This window comes from Rhinopithecus roxellana, chromosome 12 (genome assembly GCF_007565055.1).
Source record: "Rhinopithecus roxellana isolate Shanxi Qingling chromosome 12, ASM756505v1, whole genome shotgun sequence".
NCBI lineage: Eukaryota > Metazoa > Chordata > Mammalia > Primates > Cercopithecidae > Rhinopithecus > Rhinopithecus roxellana.
In genome coordinates this window covers 80,175,700-80,201,183 of record NC_044560.1, presented here as the reverse complement: position 1 = coordinate 80,201,183, position 25,484 = coordinate 80,175,700, and the positions used below count along the sequence as shown (strand labels likewise).

Sequence of the window (25,484 nt, the reverse complement as noted above, 5' to 3'; positions counted from 1 at the left end):
ATTTCAAACTATAAGGCTGTAGTCACCAAAACAGCATGGTACTGGTATAGAAACAGGAACATAGACCAAAGGAAGAGAGAACCCAGAAATAAACCCAAATGTTTACAGCCAACTGATCTTCAACAAAGCAAACAAAAATATAATGTGGGGAAAGGACACCCTTTTCAACAAATGGTGCTGGGATAATTGGCTAGTCACATGTAGGAGAATGAAACTGGATATTCATTTCTCACCTTATACCAAAAATCAACTCAAGATGAATTAAGGCCTTAAACCTAAGACCTGAAACTATAACAATTTGCAAGATAGCATTGGAAAAACCCTTCTAGGCATTAGCTAGGCAAAAATTTCATGACCAAAAACCCAAAAGCAAATGCAGTAAAAACAAAGACAAATAGCTGGGACCTAATTAAACTAAAGAGATTTTGCATGGCAAATGAAACAGTCAGCAGAGTAAACAGAGAACTCACTGAGTGGGAGAAAATCTTCACAATCTATACATCTGCCAAAGGACTAATATCCAGAATCTACAGTGAACTCAAACGAATCAGTCAGAAAAGAAGGCCCAAAAAGTGGGCCAAAGACATGAATAGACAATTCTCAAAAGAAGATATACAAAGGGCTAACAAACATTTAAAAAGTTCAACATCACTAATGATAAGGGAAATGCAAATGAAAACTACAATGCCATACCACCTCATTCCTGCAAGAATGGACATAATCAAAATATCAAAAAACTGTAGATGTTGGCTTGGATGCAGCAATCAGGGAACACTTCTACACTGCTAGTGGAAAGGTAAACTAGTACAGCTGCTACGGAAAAAAGTGTGGAGATTCCTTAAAGAACTAAAAGTAGAACTACCATTTGATCCAGCAATCCCACCACTGGGTAACTACCCACAGGAAAAGAAGTCCTTATTTGAAACATAGACCAATGGAAGAGAGAACCCAGAAATAAACCCAAATACTGACTACTTGAAAAAGATACTTGAACATCCATATTTCTAGCAGCACAATTCACAATTTCAGACTCGTGGAACCAACCAAAATGCCCATCAATCAATGAGTAGATAAAGAAACTATGACAGGTACATATATGTTGGAAAACTACTCAGCCACAAAAAGAAATTAACAGCATTTGCAATGACCTGGATGATATTGTTGATTATTATCCTAAGTGAATTAACTGAGGAATGGAAAATCAAACATATGTTCTTGCTGATATGTGGGAGGTAAGCTATGAGGATGCAAAGGCATAAGAATGATAAAATAGACTTTGGAGACTTGGGGGGAAGAGTAGGAAGGGAGAGGGACAAAAGACAACATATATGGTGCAGTGTATACTGCTCAGGTGATGGGTCCATCAGGGTCTCACAAATCACCACTAAAGAACTTACTCATCTAACCAAATACCACCTGTACCCCAATAAATAATGGCACAGTGAAATTAAAAAAAAATTATTATTATACTCACAGACCAGCTCACATAATGAATATTCCATAAACTATTACACAGGCTGGGCACGGTGGCTCACACCTGTAATCCCAGCATTTTGGGAGGCCGAGGTGGGTGGATCACCTAAGGTCAGAAGTTCGAGACCAGCCTGACCAACACAGTGAAACCCTGCCTCTACTAAAAATACAAAAATTAGCTGGGTGTATTGGCGGGCACCTGTAATCCCAGCTACCTAGGAGGCTGAGGCAGGGGAACTGCTTGAACCCGAAAAGCAGAGGTTGCAATGAGCCAAGATCACACCATTGCACTCCAGTCTGGGCAACAGAGCAAGACTTCATCTAAAAAAAAAAAAAAAAAAAAAAGAAAGAAAAGGAAAAAGAAAAAAACTACTAAACAAACAAAAAATTATGGGTCTAACATGAGTAACAGTCAAGTTAAAACAGATATTTTGCATGGGGAGATTCTGAAGCATAAACCAAAAAGTCATACGGTAATAAATTTAATACAAAGCAGAGAGCATAGATTTACGTTCAGTATTTTTGAGAATTTTTGTTTTTTTTCTAGTAAATTAGACACCTTCTTAAAATGATTTATTTTGTTCCAATATTACTTTTTTTTTGGTTAAAAATAGTTTCAAACATACACTAACACAAACACACTACATAATTTATTTACACCTAAGATTTATCTTTAGACTAATAGATCTGTATATTTAATTCCATGTAAATCAATACTAAGAGCTCGTATGTGCTTGCAGCCAGAGGTCACATGTTCAAATAAAAATATATTAAAATTTTAAAAAATATTTATTCAGGACACAGAAATGTATGGATTTTACTTGGGTTTGTATATAATTTTCATTATGACCATAAAAATGACCCTGTAGTCAATAACAACTTAATTGTACATTTAAAAATAACTAAAACTGAAGAACTGAATTGCTTGTAATACAAGAATAAATGCTAGAGGTAATGGATATCTCATTTCCTCTGATGTGATTATTACATATCACATGTCTGTATCAAAATATGCCATATATGGCATAAACATATACACATATTACATATCCACAAAAATTAAGAAAAATAAATTTGAATGTAAAAATAAGAATAAAATTTAACCTATAGGAACAATATTCTTTAACTTATTGGCCATTTAAAGCCACTGGCAAAAAGATTACTAGAGATCTCAGTCCATTATCTTACCAAATAGTGTATTATTACCATCTTTTACCTACACCACTGAATAAGGTGGAATAGGTTAAAGTTAGTGGCATAATGCTTCAATGAATTCACGATAGTATTTAACATGTTAAAAATGCTGACTCAGGTCGGACGCGGTGGCTCAAGCCTGTAATCCCAGCACTTTGGGAGGCCGAGACGGGCGGATCACGAGGTCAGGAGATCGAGACCATCCTGGCTAACACAGTGAAACCCCGTCTCTACTGAAAAATACAAAAAAAACTAGCCGGGCGAGGTGGCGGGCGCCTGTAGTCCCAGCTACTCGGGAGGCTGAGGCAGGAGAATGGCGTAAACCCGGGAGGCGGAGGTTGCAGTGAGCTGAGATCCGGCCACTGCACTCCAGCCTGGGCGACAGAGCGAGACTCCGTCTCAAAAAAAAAAAAAAAAAATGCTGACTTAAAAAGTTAAGTTCACACATAATTTATAATTTTTAAATATAATGTATATTATTCCATAAAAGTACAATATTACTAACTTAATGTTAACTAAATAAGAATGCTTTTCTTTCATAATGATGCAGAAAAATATTACTCTGAACACCTACCTCATGCATAACTCAATATTATGTTAACCCAAAGAGCCTCTTTACTTAAATTTTCATCATGTATCTTATATTTTAAGGTCCTTACATCTTTCCATAGAAAAGGTAATAATGCCTACCTAATAAAAAAGATCATATCTTTTATGTAGCAACAATTAGTCACATGTTTTCACATGTGAATACACTAGGAATGGTGAAACAGCATGAAGTAATTTAAGAGTTTAACTCCATTATTATTCGCTTTTTTAAAATTCTGTATTTTCAAAAAAAAAGTATACTTTGAATGTAATTATAACTCCAAAAAATATTCTACTTCTTTTAAAGTTATACACAATTAACGTTTACACGAACTTTAGTTTGTATTATTTCCTATACTCACACTCTGATTTAGTGTAATGTCTAAAGTTTGAGTGCCCTAGATATTTCTACTGTGAATTATTCCCTGATATTTACATAGACTTAATTTTGGATTGAACTTCTTTCATATTTAATGCATCTGCAAAAATATATTTTAGCATGAACTCTTTGGTGTTCTATAATTTGTAGTTTTTGAAAAAATGTTTTTCCAAATTCAGCATATTTGCAGGGTTTTCTTCAATATAAACTCCCTGATACTGAGCAAAATTTTAATAACTGCCTCAGGGTTTTCCTCTAGTATAAAATGTGTACAATAAGCTCTGTGATACAAGTAAAGGTATATTACAACCCTCTTCATATTTGTAATGCTTTTTCAAAATAAATACTCTTCTGCACTTTAAAGACATATGTTCTTATCTTTTGATGGTAATTAGACTTTTAATGCTTTTATTTAGTATGAACTCTGATTTTGAGTAAGATGTGAGCAGGTATTAATGGTTTTTTTACTTTGTCTATATTCGTACATTTGTTTTCAAATATAAATGCCTTCCGGTGCAATAAGCTGTAAGCATTGTTTAGAAGCTTGGCCACATTGTTCACAGTGGTAGTTTTTTCCAGTATGAATTATCTTACCCACAATCAATTGCTGACAATCATTTAAAGTCTTTGTCACATTCTTCACATTTCTAGGATTTGTCAGGAGCATGATTTTCTTTGTTTAGAAAAGTTTGAGGTGCTGTCAAAAGCATTGGCACATCTTTCAGATCTGCAGAGTTTGTCTTCAGTATGAATAATCTTGTATCTATTAAGAATTGAGGACTTTTTTAGGCTTTCCATATTATTCACACTTGTAAGATTTCTCTCCAACATGGGTTATCTGTAGTAAGATGTAAGGATTGGTTAAAGGCTTTGCCAATTTTTTCCCATTTGTAGGGTTGCTGTCCAACATGAATTTTCTTATGTTTAGTTAGGGCTGAGGGCCAGAAAAACACTTTGCCACATTCTTCACATTTGTAGGGTTTTACTCCAGTATGAAATTACCTTATGTTTAATAAAGGTTGAAGATAGGTTAAAAGATTTCCCACATTTCTTCAGATTTGCAGGGTTTCTCTCCAGTTTGAATTCTCTTATGGTTACTCAGGATTGAAGACTGCTAAAAGGCTTTGCCACATTTTTCACATTTCTAGGGTTTCTCTTCAGTATGAATTATGTTTAGTAAGAGTTGAGGAACATTTAAAGGCTTTGCCACAGTCTTCACATTTGCAAGGTTTCTCTCCAATTTGCATCCTCTTAAGTCTATTTAGGGGTGAGGACTATATGCTTTGCCACATTCTTCACATCTGTAGGGTTTATTTACAGTATGAATTATCTTATGTGCAGTAAGATTTGAGAATCGATTAAAAGCTTTCCCACATTCTTCACATTTGTAAGGTTCCTCTCCAGTGTGAATTATCTAATGTTTATCAAGATTTGAGGATTAAAAGCTTTTTCACATTCTTCACATTTGTAGGGTTTCTCTCCAGTGTGCATCCTCTTATGTTTAGCGTTAAGGACCATATACATGCTTTGCCACATTCTTCACATTTGTAAGGTTTCTCTCTAGTATGAATTATCTCATGTTCAGTAAGGGTTGAGAAACTTACAAATGCTTTCCCACATTCTTTACCCTTTTTAAGATTTCTCTCAAGTATGAATTCTCTTATGCTTAAAAAGGGTTGAGGACCAGATAAATGATTTGCCACATTCGTCACACTTGTAAGGTTTCTCTCCAGTATGAATTATCTTATGCGTAGCAAGATTTGAGGATCGATTAAATGCTTTGCCACATTCTTCACACTTGTAAGGTTTCTCTCCGGTATGAATTATCTTATGTGTACTAAGATTTGAGGATTGACTGAAAGCTTTGCCACATTCTTCACATTTGTAGGGTTTCTCTCCAGTGTGAATCCTCTTATGTTTAGATAGGGTGGAGGACAGTATGAAAGCTTTGCCACATTCTTCACATTTGTAGGGTTTCTCTCCAGTATGAATTATCTTATGTGCAGTAAGGGTTGAGGATTGGCTAAAAGCTTTGCCACATTCTTCACATGTGTAGGGTTTCTCTCCAGTGTGCATTCTCTTATGTGTATTTAGGGCTGAGGATCGGCTAAATGCTTTACCACATTCTTCACATTTGTAGGCTTTCTCTCTAGTATGAATTTTCTTATGTTCAGTAAGGTTTGAGGACCATATAAATGCTTTGCCACATTCTTCACACTTGTAAGGCTTCTCTCCAGTATGAATTATCTTATGTTTAGTAAGATTTGAGGATCGATGAAAAGCTTTGCCACATTCTTCACATTTGTAGGGTTTCTCTCCAGTGTGAATTCTTTTATGTTTAGTTAGGGTTGAGGGCCATATAAATGCTTTACCACATTCTTCACATTTGTAGGGTTTCTCTCCAGCATGAATTATCCTATGTGTAGTAAGGTGTCCAAACTGGCTAAAAGCTTTGGGACATTCTTCACATTTGTAGGGTTTCTCTCCCGTGTGCAGCCTCTTATGTCTAGTTAGGGTTGAGGACCATACAAATGCTTTGCCACATTCTTCACATTTGTAGGGTTTCTCTCCAATGTGCATCCTTTTATGTATGGTTAAGGCTGAGGGTTGGCTAAATGCTTTGCCACATTCTTCACATTTGCAGGGTTTCTCTCCAGTGTGTATCCTCTTATGTATGGTTAGCATTGAGGATTGGCTAAATGCTTTGCCACATTCTTCACACTTGTAAGGTTTCTCTCCAGTATGAGTTATCTTACGTGTAGCATAATTTGAGGATCGATTAAAAGCTCTGCCATATTCTTCACATTTGTAGGGCTTTTCTTCAGTATGAGTTTTCTTATGATTAGGAAGGGTTGAGGACCAATTAAAGGTTTTTCCACATTCTTTACATTTGTATGACTTCTCTGTAGTATAAATGCTTTTATGGTGGGTTTTGTGTGAACGCATGCAAAATGATTTGACACAATTTTTACATTTGTAAGGTTTCTTTCTAGTATGTCTTATCTTGTATCTGTTTAAATTTATAAATTTATAAAAGACTTTCAAATATTTACCACATTGAGATACTTTGCCCTGGGTAGTTGTGAAACACTGGTTAAGTCCATTATAGCCTTCTTTGTGTACCTTATACTCATCCACACTTTTACAACCTTTTCTTAACTGTAAGTTCTCAGGTCCACATTTTTCAAATCTTCTTAGTATTACTTTTTGAAAAGAATCTTCCATGCCCTGCTCTGGCCAAATATCTTGAGCAAAATGAGGACATATACCTGGAAAAAGAAATTAAAATAATTTACTCCACTTACTATACTGACATAAATATAGTTTAAAAATTTTTACCTATAAAATTATACAACCTACACAAACAAGATGGTTTTGCAAAAATACCACAGACCCTAATTCTTTCACAGACATTTAAATGTAAGAAAAACATACAAACCAAAATACATCTGTGGGAAATTTATAAATCAGTTAAGTGTGTGCAGTGTTCCAGATGAGCACAATGCAAAAAACCACATAGAAGAAAAAGAAAAGTCTAAATTTACCCAACACAGCTTTTCCTGTTTCCTACTATAACATAGTGTCTTTAAAAGTAAATCGCAAACTCTTGATTTCTGTTTTGAAAGAAAGGTAAGATACTGGCACATTCATTGTCATTTCTGGCTTTTAGGGGCTTTTCCTGACACTGTTTTCTGTCTCTCATGACATAAAGTGCTGACAGAAACGGTGGTATACTTTGGAATGAGAGTTTGAGTCTGCTGAGATCAAAGAAAAATGTTCCAGCAGCAGCCAGACTGCAGTACCACAGAAAAGGAACAAGTGTAGCAAGTGATTACTGACTCCTACAAAGTAACATGAATAAACTCTAACTAAAAACTAAACACAAAATTTCAGGCAACACAAGTCCTAAGAATATGTCTGAAAAACTCCCAAAATCATGAGCCAAGATAATTGTTTTCAGACTATGCCAGGAGCTACATTATAAAAATTTTGACAGGTAGTTTTTTTAATGTAAAAAACTGAAAGCTTACAATATATACAAAATAGGGCAGTATCATCCCACCAAAAATATCATAAAATTTTCTGAAACATAAAAATTTATCTAAGATTTATACATTAATTTTAAGAATTGTTAATAAATTGAACACTGATTAAAACAAGAATAGACACAAGTATGGAAAATCAGAAAAATGAGGACGAGAACAAAAATATTTAACATTTCAAAAAAAAAAAAAAAGAAACTGTGGATGTAAAAAATACAAAAGGAAACTAAAAGATCCTAAAAGTTAGAAAAAAATGATGTAAAAATAAAGGAGCTCTGTTGAGGTTTTGGCTAGGGGGCGGTGGCTCACGCCTGTAATCCCAACACTTTGGTAGGCCAAGGCAGGCAGATCATGAGGTCAGGAGATCGAGACCATCCTGGCTAACATGGTGAAACCCCATCTCTACTAAAACAATACAAAAAAATTAGCCGGGCGTGGTGGTGGGTGCCTGTAGTCCCAGCTACTCGGGAGGCTGAGGCACGAAAATGGCGTGAACCTGGGAGGCTGAGCTTGTACTGAGCCAAGAACGCTCCACTGCCACTGCACTCCAGCCTGGGCAACACAGCCAGACTCTGTCTCAAACAAAAAAACAAAGAAAAGAAACAAACAAAAAAAAAGAAGCTCAACAAATATATATGCAAATACACAAAAGTAGAATTTCTTAGCATTATCCTAGTGGTGCAGAAAACATTTTTAATTATTCTCTGAAATTTCAAAGATAAAAGCAGAGAAATCATTATAAACATCTGTTAATGAATATACAACATAAAAGATATAAATAGCAACATAAATGACAAGTTTTAGAGATGATGTAATAAAAAAGAATTTTTTTATACAGCTTAAGTTTTTTTTTTTTTGCCAGATTAAAATATATTATTGTATTTTTTACAGGTTATATGTAATCACCAATGTACCACAAATACACAAAACAGGCTGGGTATAATTGCTCATGCCTGTAATCCCAGCACTTTGGGAGGTCGAGGTGGGTGGATCATGAGGTCAAGAGATCGAGACCACCTTGGCCAACATGGTGAAATCCCATCTATACTAAAAAAGGAAAAATTGGTCGGGTGCGGTGGCTCAAGCCTGTAATCCCAGCACTTTGGGAGGCCGAGGCAGGCGGATCACAAGGTCAGGAGATCGAGACCATCCTGGCTAACACGGTGAAACCCTGTCTCTACTAAAAAGTACAAAAAACTAGCCGGGCGAGGTGGCGGGCGCCTGTAGTCCCAGCTACTCGGGAGGCTGAGGCAGGAGAATGGTGTGAACCTGGGAAGTGGAGCTTTCAGTGAGCTGAGATCCGGCCACTGCACTCCAGCTTGGGCAACAGAGCGAGACTCAGTCTCAAAAAAAAAAAAAAAAGGAAAAATTAGCCGGGCATAGTGGCACATGCCTGTATTCCCAGCTACTCAGGAGGCTGAGGCAGAAGAATCACTTCAACCTGGGAGGCAAAGATTGTAGTAAGTCGAGATACACACTATACTCCAGCCTGGGTGAGAGAGTGAGACTCCGTCTCAAAAAAAAAAAAAAAAAAAAAAAAAAAAAAAAAAAAAAAAAAAAAAAAAAAAAAAAATTGTATGCAACTTAAGTTCATTTATTTTTTTGCCAGATTAATTTTGTATCTTTTAGAGGTTATATGTAATGCCCAAGGTACCACAAAAATATTTCTATAAATACACAAAAAAGGCTGGGTGTAGTGTCTCACACGTGTAATTATAGCACTTTGGGAGGCTGAGGTGGGTGGATCACCCAAGGTCAGGAGTTCAAGACTAGCCTGATCAACATGGAGAAACGCCGTCTCTACTAAAAATACCAAATTAGCCAGGTGTGGTGGCACATGCCTGTAATACTAGCTACTCGGGAGGCTGAGGCAAAAGAATCACTTGAATCCGGGAGGTGGAGGTTGTGGTGAGCTGAGATCATGCCACTGCACTCCATCTTGGACAACAAGAGTGAAACTCCACCTCAAAAAAAAAAAAAAAAAAAGAAAAAAAAGAGAAAAGAAAACAATGAAAGCATATAAATACAATCTTCAAAAAGACACAACAATGGAAGAAGAATAAATGAGAGACACAGACGCAAAAATCAAATAAAATGCTTAATAAAGTAACAGTGTTTCTTTCAGAAAATGATTTAAATATATAGAAAATTAACTTTTAAATTGAGACATACTTTCAATAAATAGATCAAAACATTTTAAAAAGCCAAGATACAATTTGCCTTTTTACAAGAGTCAGCTGAGATCTAATTTTAAGGCTGGGTGCGGTTGCTCACGTCTGTAATCCCAGCACTTCGGGAGGTTGAGAAAGATGGATGACAAGGTCAAGGGTTCAAGACCAGCCTGGCCAACATGGTGAAAGCCTGTCTCTATTAAAAATACAAAAATTAGCAGGGTGTGGTGGCGGGCACCTGAAATCTTAGTTATTCGAAAGGCTAAAGCAGAAAAATCACTTGAAACCAGAAGGCGGAGTCTGCAGTAAGCGGAGATTACGCCACTGCACTCCTGCCTGGGTAAAAGAGTGAAACTCTGTTTCAAAAAAACAAAATAAATAGAATAAATCTAATGATTAAAATAGATTGGAAGTGGCAGGATGGAAGTAGACATTCCATGCAAACATTAATCAAATGAGAGCAGAAACAGTCAAAATAATCATACACAAGCTACATCTTAAGTCAAAAAGCATAATATTTTATAAAATATACTTGACATCGAAACTCCAAAGAAACAAAGAAGGACATCAAAAAACAATAGATTAATTCACTGGAAATTTATGAGAAATCTGTGTGTGTGTGTGTGTGTGTGTGTGTGTGTGTGCACGCGCGTGTGTGTGTGTCTCACATTAGGGTTCCAAATATGTAACGCAAATTAGTAGAAAGGAAGAAACACAAAGAAAGCAATATAATTAGATGAAGATATTTTAATAATACACTTTCTGTAACAAAAACTAAAACAAGAAAGAATGTTAACAAGGGAACAGACTACTTAAAGGTTGTATAAAACAATTATTCCAAACAAAGCTATGGAGAACACTCCTTAACAACATCAGAATACACACCCTTCTCAATAGCTCATGTTTTCCTTGATAGACCACATCTTAGGCCAAAAAGGAAATCCTACCAAAATTTTTATTTTTATTTATTTATTTATTTTGAGGTGGAGTTTTGCTCTTGTTGCCCAGGCTGGAGTGCAATGGCATGATCTAGGCTCACCACAACCTCTGCCTCCCAGGTTCAAGCTATTCTCCTGCCTCAGCCTCCCGAGTAGCTGGGATTATAGGCATGTGCAACCACGCCTGGCTAATTTTGTATTTTTAGTAGAGACAGGGTTTCTCCATGTTGGTCAGGCTGTCTCAAACTGCCAACCTCAGGTGATCCACCTGCTTCGGCCTCCCAAAGTGCTGTGATTACAGGTGTGAGCCATGGCACCCAGCCTTCAAAATTTTAAAAGTAAAATTTTATGAACTACTTTCTATGACCAAAATGGAATGAGTGTACAACGACAAGAGAAAAAAACTGAAAAATTTACAAATACACAGAAATTAAACAACACACTACTGAGTGTGCTCTTATGCAGAGATTGAAATGGTTAAATTGTGAAGAGGTCCATCCTGCTCAATGCAATCTACATATTTAACGCAATGTTTTCCAAATTCCTCATTGCATTTTTGAAGAAACAGAAACAGCAACCCCAAAAGTATATAGAAGCTCAAGAGATAATAAAGTACCCAGGAAACTTAAAAACAAAATGCTGGAGGCATTAAAGTTCTTAATTCAAAACACACTACAAAGCTACAGAATTAAAACAATTTGGTATGAGCATAAAGGTAAATAAGTAGACTATAAACTAGAATGCAGCATGCATATAAACTTTTACATAGATTATCATATAAGCAGTCATTTATATACTCCTAATTATAGCAGCATTTTTACTGTAAGCTAATAGATGAAAGCAATGCAAATTTCTTTCACTAAATAATTCAGTAGAAAATATAAAAATTCTGAGGCCAGGCACAGCAGCTCATGCCTGTAATCCCAGCTCTTTGTGAGGCTGAGGCAAGCGGATCACCTGAGATCAGGAGATCGAGACCAGCCTGACTAACATGGAGAAATGTCATCTCTACTAAAAATACAAAATTAGCAAGGTGTGGAGGCACATGCCTGTAATCCCACGTACTTGGAGGGCTGAGGCGGTAGAATCGCTTGAACCTAGGATGCAGAGGTTGCGGTGAGCCGAGATCGTGCCATTGCACTCACTCCAGCCTGGGCAACAAGAGTGAAACTCTGTCTAAAAAAAAAAGAAAAAACAAATTCTAGAATATAACTCAGTATTCAAAAAGCAGGAAATATTCTACGAACTATAAATATAAATCTTAATGGCATTATGCAAAATGAAATGAGCCAGCCACAAAAAGACAGAGATTGTATGAGATATATGAAGGAGTTACACTCTTAGAAACAAAGAACAGAGTGGTTTTTGCAAAGTGCCATAAAACAGAAAAAATTGGGGCCAGGCATGGTGGCTCACATCTGTAATCTCAGCACTTTGGGAGGCCGAGGCAGGTGTATCACCTAAGGTCAGGGGTTTGAAACCAGCCTGGCCAACATGGCAAAACCCCAGGTGTACTAAAAATGTAAAAATTAGCCAGGCATGGCGGTGGACACCTGTAATCCCAGCTACTCAGAACGCTGAGGCACTAAAATTGCTTGAACATGGGAGGTGGAGGTTGCAGTGAGCTGAGATCGCACCACTGCACTCCAGCAAGGGTGACAGAGCAAGACTCCATCTCAAAAAAAGAAAAAAAGAAAGAAAAATTGGTAGTTGTTTAATATGTATGAAGATTTAGCTTTGCAAGAGAAAAACATTTTAGTAATATGTTGCATGACAGTCAAAGTAACTAATATGACTAAACTGAATATTTAAAATATTTTGTGGTAAATTTTGTTGTGTTTTTTGGACAAGTAAAAATAAACAATAATACCTAAAAGAGATACAGAATTATGATTGTTTTAAATTATATTCAAATCCAAGTGTTTCTACCTCACAAAAATTATATAGATTCACAAATAAATAGGATGTAGAAATTACAAGAATTGTATGACTTCTCATCTACACAGGATTAGAAAAACATTCACAACAAACTCACACAACAAATACACATGTTATTAAAAAATATATAAGGATAACATTTATACAGGCAAACAAACAGAGATAATTCTATTAGAAAAAGACATATGGCCAATTCATATATGATTTTGCTCCACAAAGTCTTACATTGTATAAAGTTAAATATTGGCATGCATAATTATAATATATACTAAAAAATCAAAACACAATTAATGGATGTGTGATGGCGTACCCTAAAATATGTAACATAAAAATATAAAATTCCAAAACAAAATTAAAACATGGAATGTAAAAGTTATTAGATACCATCAACTGTATTAATATATTAACTAAGAAAATCTCAGAAGAAGAATATGGAAAAAAAATAACACAGAGATTACTTGAAGATAAAAAAAGGTGAGAACTTCCCAAATTTTGATGTAATAAAAGGAAAAAAATATTTCTAACCAATAGTATTTGATTTAAAGTTATTTCTCTTTAAAAGATGAAAATAAAAAAAATCCAAAATAAAAGATGAGGGTGTTCATCACCAGTAGCACAGTTCTACCAAAAAAAAATGGTACATGGTGGCCAGACACCGTGGCTCATGCCAGTAATTTTACAGTTTTAGGAGGCCAAGGCTGTCAGAACACTAGAGGCCAGGAGTTTCAGGTCAGCCTGAGTAATACAGTGAGACTCTACATATAACAATAAGAATTGTTAAAATGAGTCAATTTTGGCCGGGCGCGGTGGCTCAAGCCTGTAATCCCAGCACTTTGGGAGGCCGAGACGGGCAGATCACGAGGTCAGGAGATCGAGACCATCCTGGCTAACACGGTGAAACCCCGTCTCTACTAAAAATACAAAAACTAGCCGGGCGAGGTGGCGGCGCCTGTAGTCCCAGCTACTCGGGAGGCTGAGGCAGGAGAATGGCGTGAACCCAGGAGGCGAAGCTTGCAGTGAGCTGAGATCTGGCCACTGCACTCCAGCCTGGGTGACAGAGCGAGACTCCACCTCAAAAAAAAAAAAAAAAAAAAAAAAAAGTCAATTTGGTTTAAAAATAAAACACTACTGGACAGCATCATAAAACCATATATAACATAAAGCTCTCTATTAAATGTAAATATACAGACAAATATAGAAATTTTTACTATCATAAAGACGATGCATATAACTCTTAAAGCTATTCTGTAAAATATTTAAAACAAAATAAAAACCTGCATAAATGTTAATAAATACACAATATGAAATAATTTTTAATATTAATGACAAACTGAAAAATATAGAGGTATAATCTTTATATTCAATTGAAGTTGTCATGAGAGAAATATATTATTTTAATTTTAAGATGTTTCATGTAAATTCCATTTTTAAAGATGATATGGTTTGGCCATATCCCAACCCAAGACACATCTTTAATTCCCACATGTTGTGGGAGGGATGTGGTGGAAGGTAATTGAATCATGGGGGCAGGTCTTTTCTGTGCTGGTCTCATGATAGTGAATAAGTTTCATGAAATCTGAAGGCTTTATAAGACAGAGTTTTCCTGCACAAGCTCTCTCTCGTCTGCCACCAGATGAGACATGCCTTTCACCTTCCACCATGATTGTGAAGTCTCCCCAGTCAGACAAAACTGTAAGTCCAACAAACCTCTTTGTTTTCTAAATTGCCCAATCTCAGGTATGTCTTTATCAACAGCATAAAAACTGACTAATACACAAGATGATTATGAAGATAATATTTATAGAAACTATGCAAAATGAGATGTAAAAAACAATTGAAGCACATCACTACACAATTAAAATGAAATTTAAGGCAATAAACCAACATATAAAAAACTACCACTGAGGAACACACAAAACAGTAACAATAAAAGTAGTAACTTCATTTTTAATAAATAATTTTAAATATAAATTAATTAAACTACTTAATAGAAACAAATGTAATCTCAGGACTTTGGGAGGTTAAGGTGGGCTGATCACTGGGTCTCAGAAATTTGAGACCAGCCTCGGCAATGTGGCCAAACTCCGTCTCAACCATAAATACAAAAAACCCAGCTGAGTGTGATGCTACACACTTGTAACCCAGCTACCTGAGAGGCTGAAACGAGAGAATCTTCTGAGGTTGAGGCTGCTGTAAGCCATGATCACAACACTGCAAACCAGCCTGGCTGACAGAGTGGGACCTATCTCAAAAATAAATGAATAAACAAGTAAATAAAAGAAATTATAAAAAGAAAAAATAAAATGCTTTAGTGGCTTAAGAAAAAGCAAACAATATGCCACCTACAAGGGACTCATTTTAGCATTGAGTCAAATAGGCTGAAAATTACATAGTGAAAAAAAAACCTGTATTTTATGAAAATAGTAACTACAATTAGGTATTAGACATGTTTTAAGTCAAGTGCTAACGTGAGACAAACATTGATAGTATATATTGGTAATATGGGTTGATTTATCACAAATATGTAACTATTATTTCTATCTATCTATCTATCTATCTATCTATCTATCTATCTATCTATCTATCTATGTATATCAGGGTTCCAAAATATATAAAGCAAATATTGACAAAAGTAAAGCAAGAAATACATAGCAAAATAATAATTGTAGACATCAAGACCCCATTTTCCATAATAGAAAATTCACATTAAACAAAAAATAAGAAAACAGAAAACCTAGACAACGTTATAGACTGTATCAATTATTTTGCATATAGATGAATATCGGAGAGTGGATAACTTATAAAGAAATAATATTTATTTGGCTCACAATTTAGCAGACTGTAGAAAAAGTGTGTGCCAGCATCTGCTTCTGGTGAGAATGTCACAAAGCTTAGAGTCATGGTTGAAGATGAAGAGTAACCGTACATATTACATGATGAGAGACAGAGCAAGTATGAGATGAAGGAGCCAGGTTCTTCTAATAAACCTGCTTTCATTTGAATTAATGGAGTGTAAACATTTTGATTACTGAGAGGATGGTGCCAAGCTATTTATGAGGACTTTGCCCCCATGACCCAAATACCTCCCACCAGGTCTCACATCCAACATTAAAAATTACATTTAATCATAAGGTTTGGAGGACATGAACATCAAAACCATATTATAGACCAATTAGGTTTAACAGATGAGTACAAAACTTTCCAGTCAAAAGCAAGAGAATACATGATATTCTTATTTGCACCTGGTGTATTATGTTAGGACACATAGTAAGTTTTATTAAATTTAAGAATGCCAGCTTGGTGGTGTAGCTCATGCCTATAATCCCAACACTTAGAGAGACCAAGCTGGGAGGATTACTTGGAGTCAAAAGTTTGAGGCCAGCCTGGGCAACATGGTGAGACTCTATCCCTACAAACAATCAAAGAATTACTCAGATATGGTACTTCATGTTTGTAGTCCCAACTACATGAGACACTGAGGTGGAAAGATCACTTGAACCTGGTAGGCTGAGGCTGCAGTAACCCAAAATCATGGCAGTACACTCTGGCCTGGGTGACAGAGTAAGATGCTGTCTCCTAACAAAAACCACAACAAACACAACAACAATAATAAATAAATTTAAGAAGACCAAAATTACACACTTTGTGTTGTCTGACCAAAACTGAATTAAACTAGAAATTAAAAGGAAAACTAAAAAAAATCCAAAAATATATGAAAATAAAACACACTCTTCAACATATGTTTGCTCAGGAATCAAAAAAACATTAATTTTTCAAAATGTCAATACAACCTACAGTGGTAGACACATTCAATATAATTTTTATGGCTGGGTGAATTGGCTCACGCCTGTAATCCTAGCACTTTGGGAGGCTGAGGCAGGTGGATTGCCTGAACTCAGGAATTCGAAACCAGCCTGGGCAACACAGTGAAACCCTGTCTCTACTAAAAATACAAAAAAATTAGCTGGGCGTGTAATCCCAGCTACACTGGAGGTTGAGACAGAAGAATTGCTTGAACCTGGCAGGCGGAGGTTGCAGTAAGCTGAGATCCCACCACCGCACTCCAGTCTGGGCGACAGAGTGAGACTCCATCTCAAAAAATAATAATAGTAATTTTTATATAAATCCAAATAGGAGTTTTTTAAGGAAATACTGTTTAAAATGTTAACATTTTATTGTGAACTATAGCCAAACACCCATAAAAAACAACAAAGAGACATTACATTTTCTGATTTTGAAACATATTAAAAGCAACAATAACAAAAACAATGTGGTACTGACACAAAGACAGATGAAACAACAGAATAGACAGCCCAGAAATGAACCCTTCTGTATAAGGCCAAATAATCTCCCACAAAACTGATATGAGCACACAATAGAAAAAAGATAATCTTTTCAAAAAATTATGTTGAAAGCTGAATATCCATACTGATAAAATGAAGTTCGATTACTGACCTATACCACATGTGAAAAATCTTTTAATTAGACATAGGAAGATAACATTTTTTTTTTGGAGACAGAGTCTCACTCTGTTGCCCAGGCTGGAGAGCAGCCCAGGCTGGAGTGCAGTGGTGTGGTCTCAGCTCACTGCAACCTCTGCCTCCTGGGTTCAAGTGATTCTCCCGCCTCAACCTCCCAAGTTGCTGGGATTACATGCACACCACCACGCTTGGCTAATTTTTTTGTATTTTTAGTAGAGATGGGGTTTCACCATGTTGGCCAGGATTGTTTCGAACTCCTGTCTTATGATCGGCCCACCTCAGTCTCTCAAAGCGCTGGGATTACAGGTATGAGCCACCACGCCTGACTGGATAACTTCTTAATTTCTTTAAAATATATAGGGAAAACACAACATTAGTCTTGGCGCCATTTTCTTAGATACAAAATTAAATGCGTGAGCATCAAAGAAAAAACAAAAATTTAACTACACTACACTTCAACATTTCTGCACATATAAATATTTAAAAGAGGGATAATGCCTCCTAGAAAATGGGTGAAAATATTTATAAATTACATGTGATAGGAGTCAATATTCAAAAACTACAAACAACTTTTAAAACTGAACAATAGCTGGGTGCGGTGGCTCACACCTATAATCCCAGCACATTGAAAGGCAGAAGCAGGCGGATCATGAGGTCAGGTGTTCCAGACCGTCCTGACCAACATGGTGAAACTCCATCTCTACTAAAAATATAAAAATTAGCCAGGCGTGGTGGCACGCACCTGTTATTTCAGCTACTCATGAGGCTGAGGCAGGAGAATCGCTTGAATCCGGGAGGCAGGGGTCGCAGGGAGCGGAGATGTCACCATTGCACTTCAGCCTGGGCGACAGAGCAAGACTTCGTCTCCCAAAAAAAAAAAAAAAAAACTGAACAATAAAGTTGAATAACTTTATTTAGAAATAGACAAATTGAAATAAATTTTCATCAAAACATTTGAAAGGACACTCAAAACTAATTTGTAGGGAAATGCATAAACATCATAATGAAAAACAAAATCCCCTCACACTCATTTAAATTGCCAGTAACAATTTTTTGAAAACACCAAATCTGTTGATGATGCAATAAAAATAAAACCCTTGGCTGGGCATGGTGGCTCAAGCCTGTAATCCCAGCACTTTGGGAGGCCGAGGTGGGAGAATTCCGAGGTCAGGAGTTTGAGACCAGCCTGACCAACATGATGAAACCCTGTCTCTACTAAAAATACAAAAGTTAGTTGGGTTGATTGTTGGTGGAAAACAAAGGTACACCCATTATTTTATAATACTATAAATGTACTTCAAATAATTAAAAATAAATTATTAAATCCAGTGATTCAATTTATGTTTCTATATCTAAAATACCTAACATAGGACCTTGAAGACATATTTGATACAATGGAATATTATTCAGCCTTGAAAAAGAAATCTTCTCACATTTAAAGATACACTCTGAGAATATTATGCCAACTGAAATAAACCATTAACGAAATGATGGATGTTACGATTTCACTTATATGAAATATATAAGATAGTCACACTTGTAAAAACAGAAAGTGGAAGGGTGTTTCTCAAGGGCTAAAGAGAGCACAAAATGGGTAAATGTTATTTAATGGATACTGAGTTTTAGTTTTACAAGATGTAAAATTTCAAGAAGTCTTTTGCATAACAATGTCAATATACATGACATGCCTGAAATACATATATATATATATATATATATTTTTTTTTTTTTTTTTTTAAGACAGGGTCTCAATCTGTCACCTAAGTTTGAGTACAATGGGACAGTTATGGCTCACTGCAGCCTCACGCTCCCAGGGTCAAGTAATCCTGACCCTCAAACTCTCAAGTAGCTGGGACCACAGGTGCACACCACCATGCCTTGCTATTTCTTAGAAAAAAATATTTGTAGAGAGGGTGACTCCATATTTTGTCCAGGTTGGTCTCAATCTTTTGGGCTCAAGCAATCCTCCTGTCCCGGCCTCTCAGAGTCCTGGTTTTACAGATGTGAGCCACCACCATGCCTGGCCCTGACATGTACATTTAAATAGACTGAAGAAGCTAAATTATATGTTACGTGTTTTTAAAACAATATTTTTTAAAAAAACTGGCAAGATACAGGATTACAAATCTTTTTAAAAAATTACCTTCAAATCACAAAAGAATTATTCTCACACAAAGGAAATATATATTCATCATTAAACACATGGTGAAAATAAGGCTATTTCCAAGGCTACTCACTTAGACAAGATAAAACCAACATTGAAAATGAGCTAAGAGGCCAGGCAAGGTGGCTCATGCCTGTAATCCCAGCACTTTCAGAGGTCAAGGTGGGCATTTCACCTGAGGTCAGGAGTTCGAGACCAGACTGAGCAACATGGAGAAATACGATCTCTACTAAAAAAAATATATACAAAATTGGCTGGGTGTGGTGACACATTCCTGTAATCCCAGCTACTCAGGAGACTGAGGCAGGAGAATCACTTGAACCTGGGAGGCAGAGATTACGGTGACTTGAGATCGTGCATTACACTCCTGTCTTGGCAACAAGAGTAAAACTTCCTCTCACAGAAAAAAAAAAAAAAAAGAGCTAAGAAAGAATATATAAGGTATAACCAAAATTGGGGTCATATTTGTAGATATAAATACACACACATATATATAAGTTGATTGTGATAGACATGGCTCATTTATCTTTTAATTAAACTCCACATTAAATTAAAGTATACAGAACATAATGTATAAGTAAAACCAGTAGGCACAATAAACTGATGTTAGGAAACTTATACTACACTACAAAAAACACTAATATAGAACTGCAACACAATAACAGAAATGTTTACTCATTACATCTAGTTGGCAACATTTATGTACATTAACAATTTGTCTAGATAACTGCAATGTTTGACTGTAACTGTGCATTCATGGAAGGCAGGCATTTAAAATTACTGGCATCTATTGTATGGCAATAAAATGTCAGAGAAAATGCAGTACAATCATAAATAGGAGATGATAATGAGAAACTTTTAATAGATTTAAGCATTTAAAAGAAACTAATGTCCATTTTTATGTTTTAAACATATGCTATTTTAAAACAAAATAAAACTACTGTAATCCAAGTTTAGAATCAAAGAATAGCCTCACGTTGCTAAATTATATATATATTTAGCAGAATATGGTCAGAGCTTCATATATAAAACAAATATTTGGGGAATAAATTATGTTATTATTTAGATATAGGCTGACAAAAGTGGTTGAAAATTCTATAATTCCTTTTTGCCTGCTTGCATATTAATTACCTAATTTAATTCAGGAACAACATGTAAATTCTAGTATATTGCCTTAAATGTCAGAATGTAAAATTACAGACAAATTTGAAGCAGAAAATAGAACGTAAAAATGTATATGGAGAGTGACATTAAAAAGATAAAAAAAAAAAAAGGTGACCTATTTGCTTATCCCCTGACAGCAAGAAAATGTGTCACCCATTCCTGACAAAAATATTTTTGTGAGAGAACGAGGCATCATGGTTCACACCTGTAATGAAAACTACATGGTACATTACAGTTGAAGAATTGCTTGAGGTCAAAATATTAAGATTTGCCTGGATTATGTAGCAAGATCTCATCTAAAAGAAAAAGTGCCTTTAAGAGAGCTCTGAGATCCAGGAAAGGAGTTGTGAAACTCTGCTAAAGCCCAAGATTCAAGGTAATTCTGTTTAGGAGGCAGCCCCCGTTCGGGCTTCAAAATACATGCACACTACTGTTTTTGGCTACAGACAAGAAAGTGCTCCACCTAACTTGGTTCCACTGAGAATTTTAAACTTAATTCTGGAACCATCCCAAACTCTTCACAGCCACAGTCTTGGCGGCCAGCGGTGGGGAGCAGGGCAGGGGGGGCTGCCCTCCCAGAGGCCTGGAGGAAGACCTCCATTTATAGCCATGATGGCAGGCCTCAGACCTTGGCCTTTACTGTGGCCCCTGAAGCAGTTCCATGACTCCAGTTCCAGCTCCCTTAGCCACAGTTCGTGACCAGTTCTGCCTATGTAGAAATCCAAAGTGACCTGGGAAAATCCTCTCTTGTACTGGGTGAAAGCCATGCTCATCCACATCCTGATATAAAAAACACCATATACAGACCTGACTGCAGAAACCTGCCCTTGGGTCTGCCCAGCAGAGCAAAGTCCTGAAGGATATTCACTCTGTCTAAAATTTAAATGAGAATTACAACTATCCAAACCCCATTTAAGAAGACAACTAAAAGTGAACCCTTGTGCAAACCCAGCAGACTTAAAACCAAGCTACAATCCCTCTTCACTACAAACCCAGAGGGCATTCTATCACCCTGGGGGTACAACAAAAACAGATTTTTAGTTTCTGAAACCAGTTTATAAAATCGTGAAGAGGTATTTGCTCCTTCAAATTTACAGACACCAATGCAAAACTATTGTTTCTTACTGTCAGTGCTTCTATTTTAACATAGCACTGAAAGTATGAGAAAGAAGAAATAGTCAAAAGGAAAATTTAATCACTGAAATTGAAAACCAGTAAGTAAAACGTCGCTGTTTGTAATTATGTAATCTTATATATAAAAAAATACATTAAAACCTGTTTAAACTAATGAATACACTCAGTTGATTAGCAAAATATGAAATTAACATACAATTATGTTATCATTCCATACACTTAAAACCATCTCTGATAAAATAGAGGAAAAACATTCTTATTTACAATAGCAATAATCAATTTTAGAACAAATATAACCAAGGAGTTCATAAGTCTTTTAAGTGAAAGATATCTCAAGAAAAAAAGAGAGGACACAAATAAATTTAAAACTATTTTATTTCTATTGAAAGAATAAGGATTGTGAAACTGCCATATTATCTAAGGTGATCTCTAGATTCAATAAACTCCGTATCAAAATTCCAGTTTTTTTTTACAGTAATGAAAAATATAATCCTAAAATGTACATGAAACTACAATAAATTTTGAATAGCCAAAGCAATCTTAAGGAAAAATAACAAAGCAAAGGACATTATACTTTATAATTTTAAACTATACATATAGAGAGAGAGAGAGAGAGTCTTACTCTGTTGCCCAGGCTAGAGTGCACTGGCACGATCTCGCCTCACTGCAACCCCCACCTCCCGGGTTCAAGCGATTCTCCTGCCTCTGCCTCCAGAGTAGCTGGGATTACAGGCGCCCACCACTGCGCCCAGCTAATTTTTTTATTTTTAGTATAGATGGGATTTCACCATGTTGGCCAGGCTGGTCTCAAATTCGTGACCTCGTGATTCACCTGCCTTGGCCTCCCAAAATGCTGGGATTACAGGCGTGAGCCACCACGCCCAGCCCAAACTATATTTCAAGACTATAGTAATGAAAACAGGATGCCTGTTCCAGCCAATGGAAACTGGACACAGCCGTAAAGTGAACATGTCAGGTTATAAATGACCCTGTCGGCCGGGCGCGGTGGCTCAAGCCTGTAATCCCAGCACTTTGGGAGGCCGAGACGGGCGGATCACAAGGTCAGGAGATCGAGACCATCCTGGCTAACACGGTGAAACCCTGTCTCTACTAAAAATGCAAAAAAATTAGCCGGGCGTGGCGGCGAGCGCTTGTAGTCCCAGCTGCTTGGGAGGCTGAGGCAGGAGAATGGCGTAAACCCGGGAGGCGGAGCTTGCAGTGAGCTGAGATCCAGCCACTGCACTCCAGCCTGGGCGACAGAGCGAGACTCTGCCTCAAAAAAAAAAAAAAAAAAAAAAAAAAAAAAATAAATGACCCTGTCTCCTTTGTTCAGTGTACTCTCGTGGCAAAACTGCTGGCGAGTGTACCCTTTCTGCAGGAAGTAAAATTGGTCATATTAAATAAACAAAAAAGAAACAAAGAAAGAAAAAAAACAGGATGAAATGAGCAGAAAAACAAACAAACAAACAAAAAACCCAATGAAACAGAAACCACTACTCTCATGCAAAAAGAGAATTTAAAAAATAGTTTAGGCCGGGCACGGTGGCTCCCGCCTGTAATCCCAGCACTTTGGGAGGCTGAAGTGGGTGGATCACCTGAGGTCAGGAGTTTGAGACCAGCCTGGCCAACATGATGAAACTCTGTCTCTAATAGAAATACAAAAAATTAGCCAGGTGTGGTGGCGTGCACCTGCAACCCCAGCTACTCAGGAGCCTGAGGCAGGAGAATCACTTGAACCCGGGAGGCAGAGGTTGCACTGAGCCGAGATCACACCATTGCACTCCAGCTTGGGCCACAAAAGCAAAACTCCATTAAAAAAAAAAAAAAAAAATTAACATAGAATGTCTCAAAATTATGCAAATATCTATCTGTCCACAAAAACAAGAAAAAGTCAGATTGCATGCTCTTTTATATGCCATGAACAGTACTTTGGCTGTCACTGTAAATGTTAAGGAAGATCACTGAAGGGAAAGTAGAATTCTTTGAGATTTTATAAGCATAAGCAGAAGATGCCCCTATGTGAGAGTATAATTTTTTTAAAATTCCAGACTTCCCAGAAACTTATTTCCTTTGGAATGCAGCTTTCCAAATCACTTTAAAGACTGGCTTTCTTCTTGATGTTGGACCTCTCATCCATGTCATCTGTTGTATTTACTCTCACCTACCTGGGGGTTCATCCACCATCTCATGTCGCTTCATATTCCAGGGCTCTTTTTCTTTCTCCAGACAGATGATGAGGTCTGGCTTAGAGACAGCAATACCTGTTTTATTAAAAATAATTAATATGAATCTGGCTCATATTCTCCAATTACCAAGTAATGTGCAAAGTAAAAGTGATATAATAGAATATTCTAATAAATTTATACCATATACTAATTTATAACAGAAATTTTTAAATATTTAGAGAATATTTTAATTGTGTAGGTACTTAATTTCACTGCCTGGTACTACTGAATCAGAAATTGGTAATGGCGCTTAGATTTTCAACTGTGAATAACAATACTTTATGCCACTAAGCTTCTGAAATTACCACTAATCTAAAGTGAAGGACACAGACCAGCACAGGAATGAGGAATGTTCAGGTCAAGATGAAACATCTTGAAGAAATTTTTTCTAAACAGACAAATCCCCAGGATTTTCTTGAAAACAGAAATATGAAAGCATAAATTACCAGAAAACACTATGAAAGAAAAATAAAAGCTTTAGCTTATATTAAAAATTTTGTATTAAAGTTATCCTCACCCAGGAAAGCCAGGTTTCTGTAGTTCTCTAACATCACATTCCTATATAAATTCTTCTGTGCAATGTCCAGGCACTGCCACTCCTCCAGAGAGAATTCTATGGCCACATCCCTAAATGTCAACAGTCCCTGGAAAACACACACAAACACACATATTTACAAAGTGGCTATGGGCAGAATTTTTCATTTGACTCAAGGTAAAATCAGAAAGTGAATAGAACTGATTCTAACTTACAAGAGGCACTGAAATTATCCAATAAAATAATTGTCAAAACACAAACATTTTCTAATGTATTCTCTAATTCTGAGAGAGTGGCATAATATCCGCATCAGTGTATATATGATACTTGTCTGAATGATAAGGTGTAAAAATGTACTAACATATACATTTTTTAGTGCTGTATTTACATAATACAGAATGAGTTGTGTATATTTTTCAGATGAAAAAGACATAGCTGTTTATATTTTTCAGACAAAATAAACATGTTGAGTTAGAAGGTACCACTCAAATTTAAATGTGTACAATAAACTGGACATCTCGTTAATACAGATTATTTTTTCAGGAGGTCTGAAATAAAGTCTGAGTTACTGAATCTCTATCAAGCTCGCTAGTAATGCAAATGTTTTGGCCCCAAAAGACTATTTTGTCAAACATCCAGTAAGCGGAAGAGCCTGTGTTTTTTCAGTTTTTCTGGTCTGTAAACAAAGATGAGAGCTTTCATTTACCAACAAAAGATAAATACAAAGAATACCTAAAAAAACTGGCAGCTGCCAATTAAATGTGATGGTTTATGCACATTGGCTGCAAAAAGATACTTAATGATGAAGAGAAAAATAATTCCATACAGAAAAAATCTGTAAGAGCTTATTGAGTGAGTTATTAACATCAACTGCACCAGGACAAGTTTCTATAGTGTGCTGATGCACCCAGGACACAGCATCACTACTGAGATATTGGCCCCATGAAAGTAAATTACAGTCTGAATTTAACCATAAGAAAACATTATTTTTATGGAAAGTCCAAGATATAGATATCTTCCATGTTCTACAATTTTTAATAGTGATTTTAAGTAGTCT

The 25,484-nt window shown here is 36.2% G+C and overlaps 1 protein-coding gene across 1 annotated transcript; it reads right to left on the bottom strand.

The window, feature by feature from the left end:
- Nucleotides 1–4,400: 4,400 nt before the first annotated feature.
- Nucleotides 4,401–24,530, bottom strand: LOC104667894 (zinc finger protein 726). Its single transcript, XM_030943024.1, has 4 exons — nucleotides 24,410–24,530; nucleotides 23,833–23,928; nucleotides 5,347–6,903; nucleotides 4,401–4,619 (listed from the first exon to the last, which is right to left on the bottom strand). The coding sequence occupies exons 1-4, from the start codon at nucleotides 24,441–24,443 to the stop codon at nucleotides 4,438–4,440; spliced, it is 1,869 nt and encodes a 622-aa protein (XP_030798884.1). The 5' UTR covers nucleotides 24,444–24,530; the 3' UTR covers nucleotides 4,401–4,437.
- Nucleotides 24,531–25,484: the final 954 nt, after the last annotated feature.

Excerpts from the sequence above, each read along its gene's own strand:
- LOC104667894 (XM_030943024.1), bottom strand. The coding sequence starts at position 24,443 with ATGTTAGAGAACTACAGAAACCTGGCTTTCCTGG. Across the intron at positions 23,929-24,409 it reads CAGAAACCTGGCTTTCCTGG|GTATTGCTGTCTCTAAGCCA; the intron begins GTGAGGATAACT and ends TTAATAAAACAG. Across the intron at positions 6,904-23,832 it reads GATGGTGGATGAACCCCCAG|GTATATGTCCTCATTTTGCT; the intron begins GTAGGTGAGAGT and ends TTCTTTTTCCAG.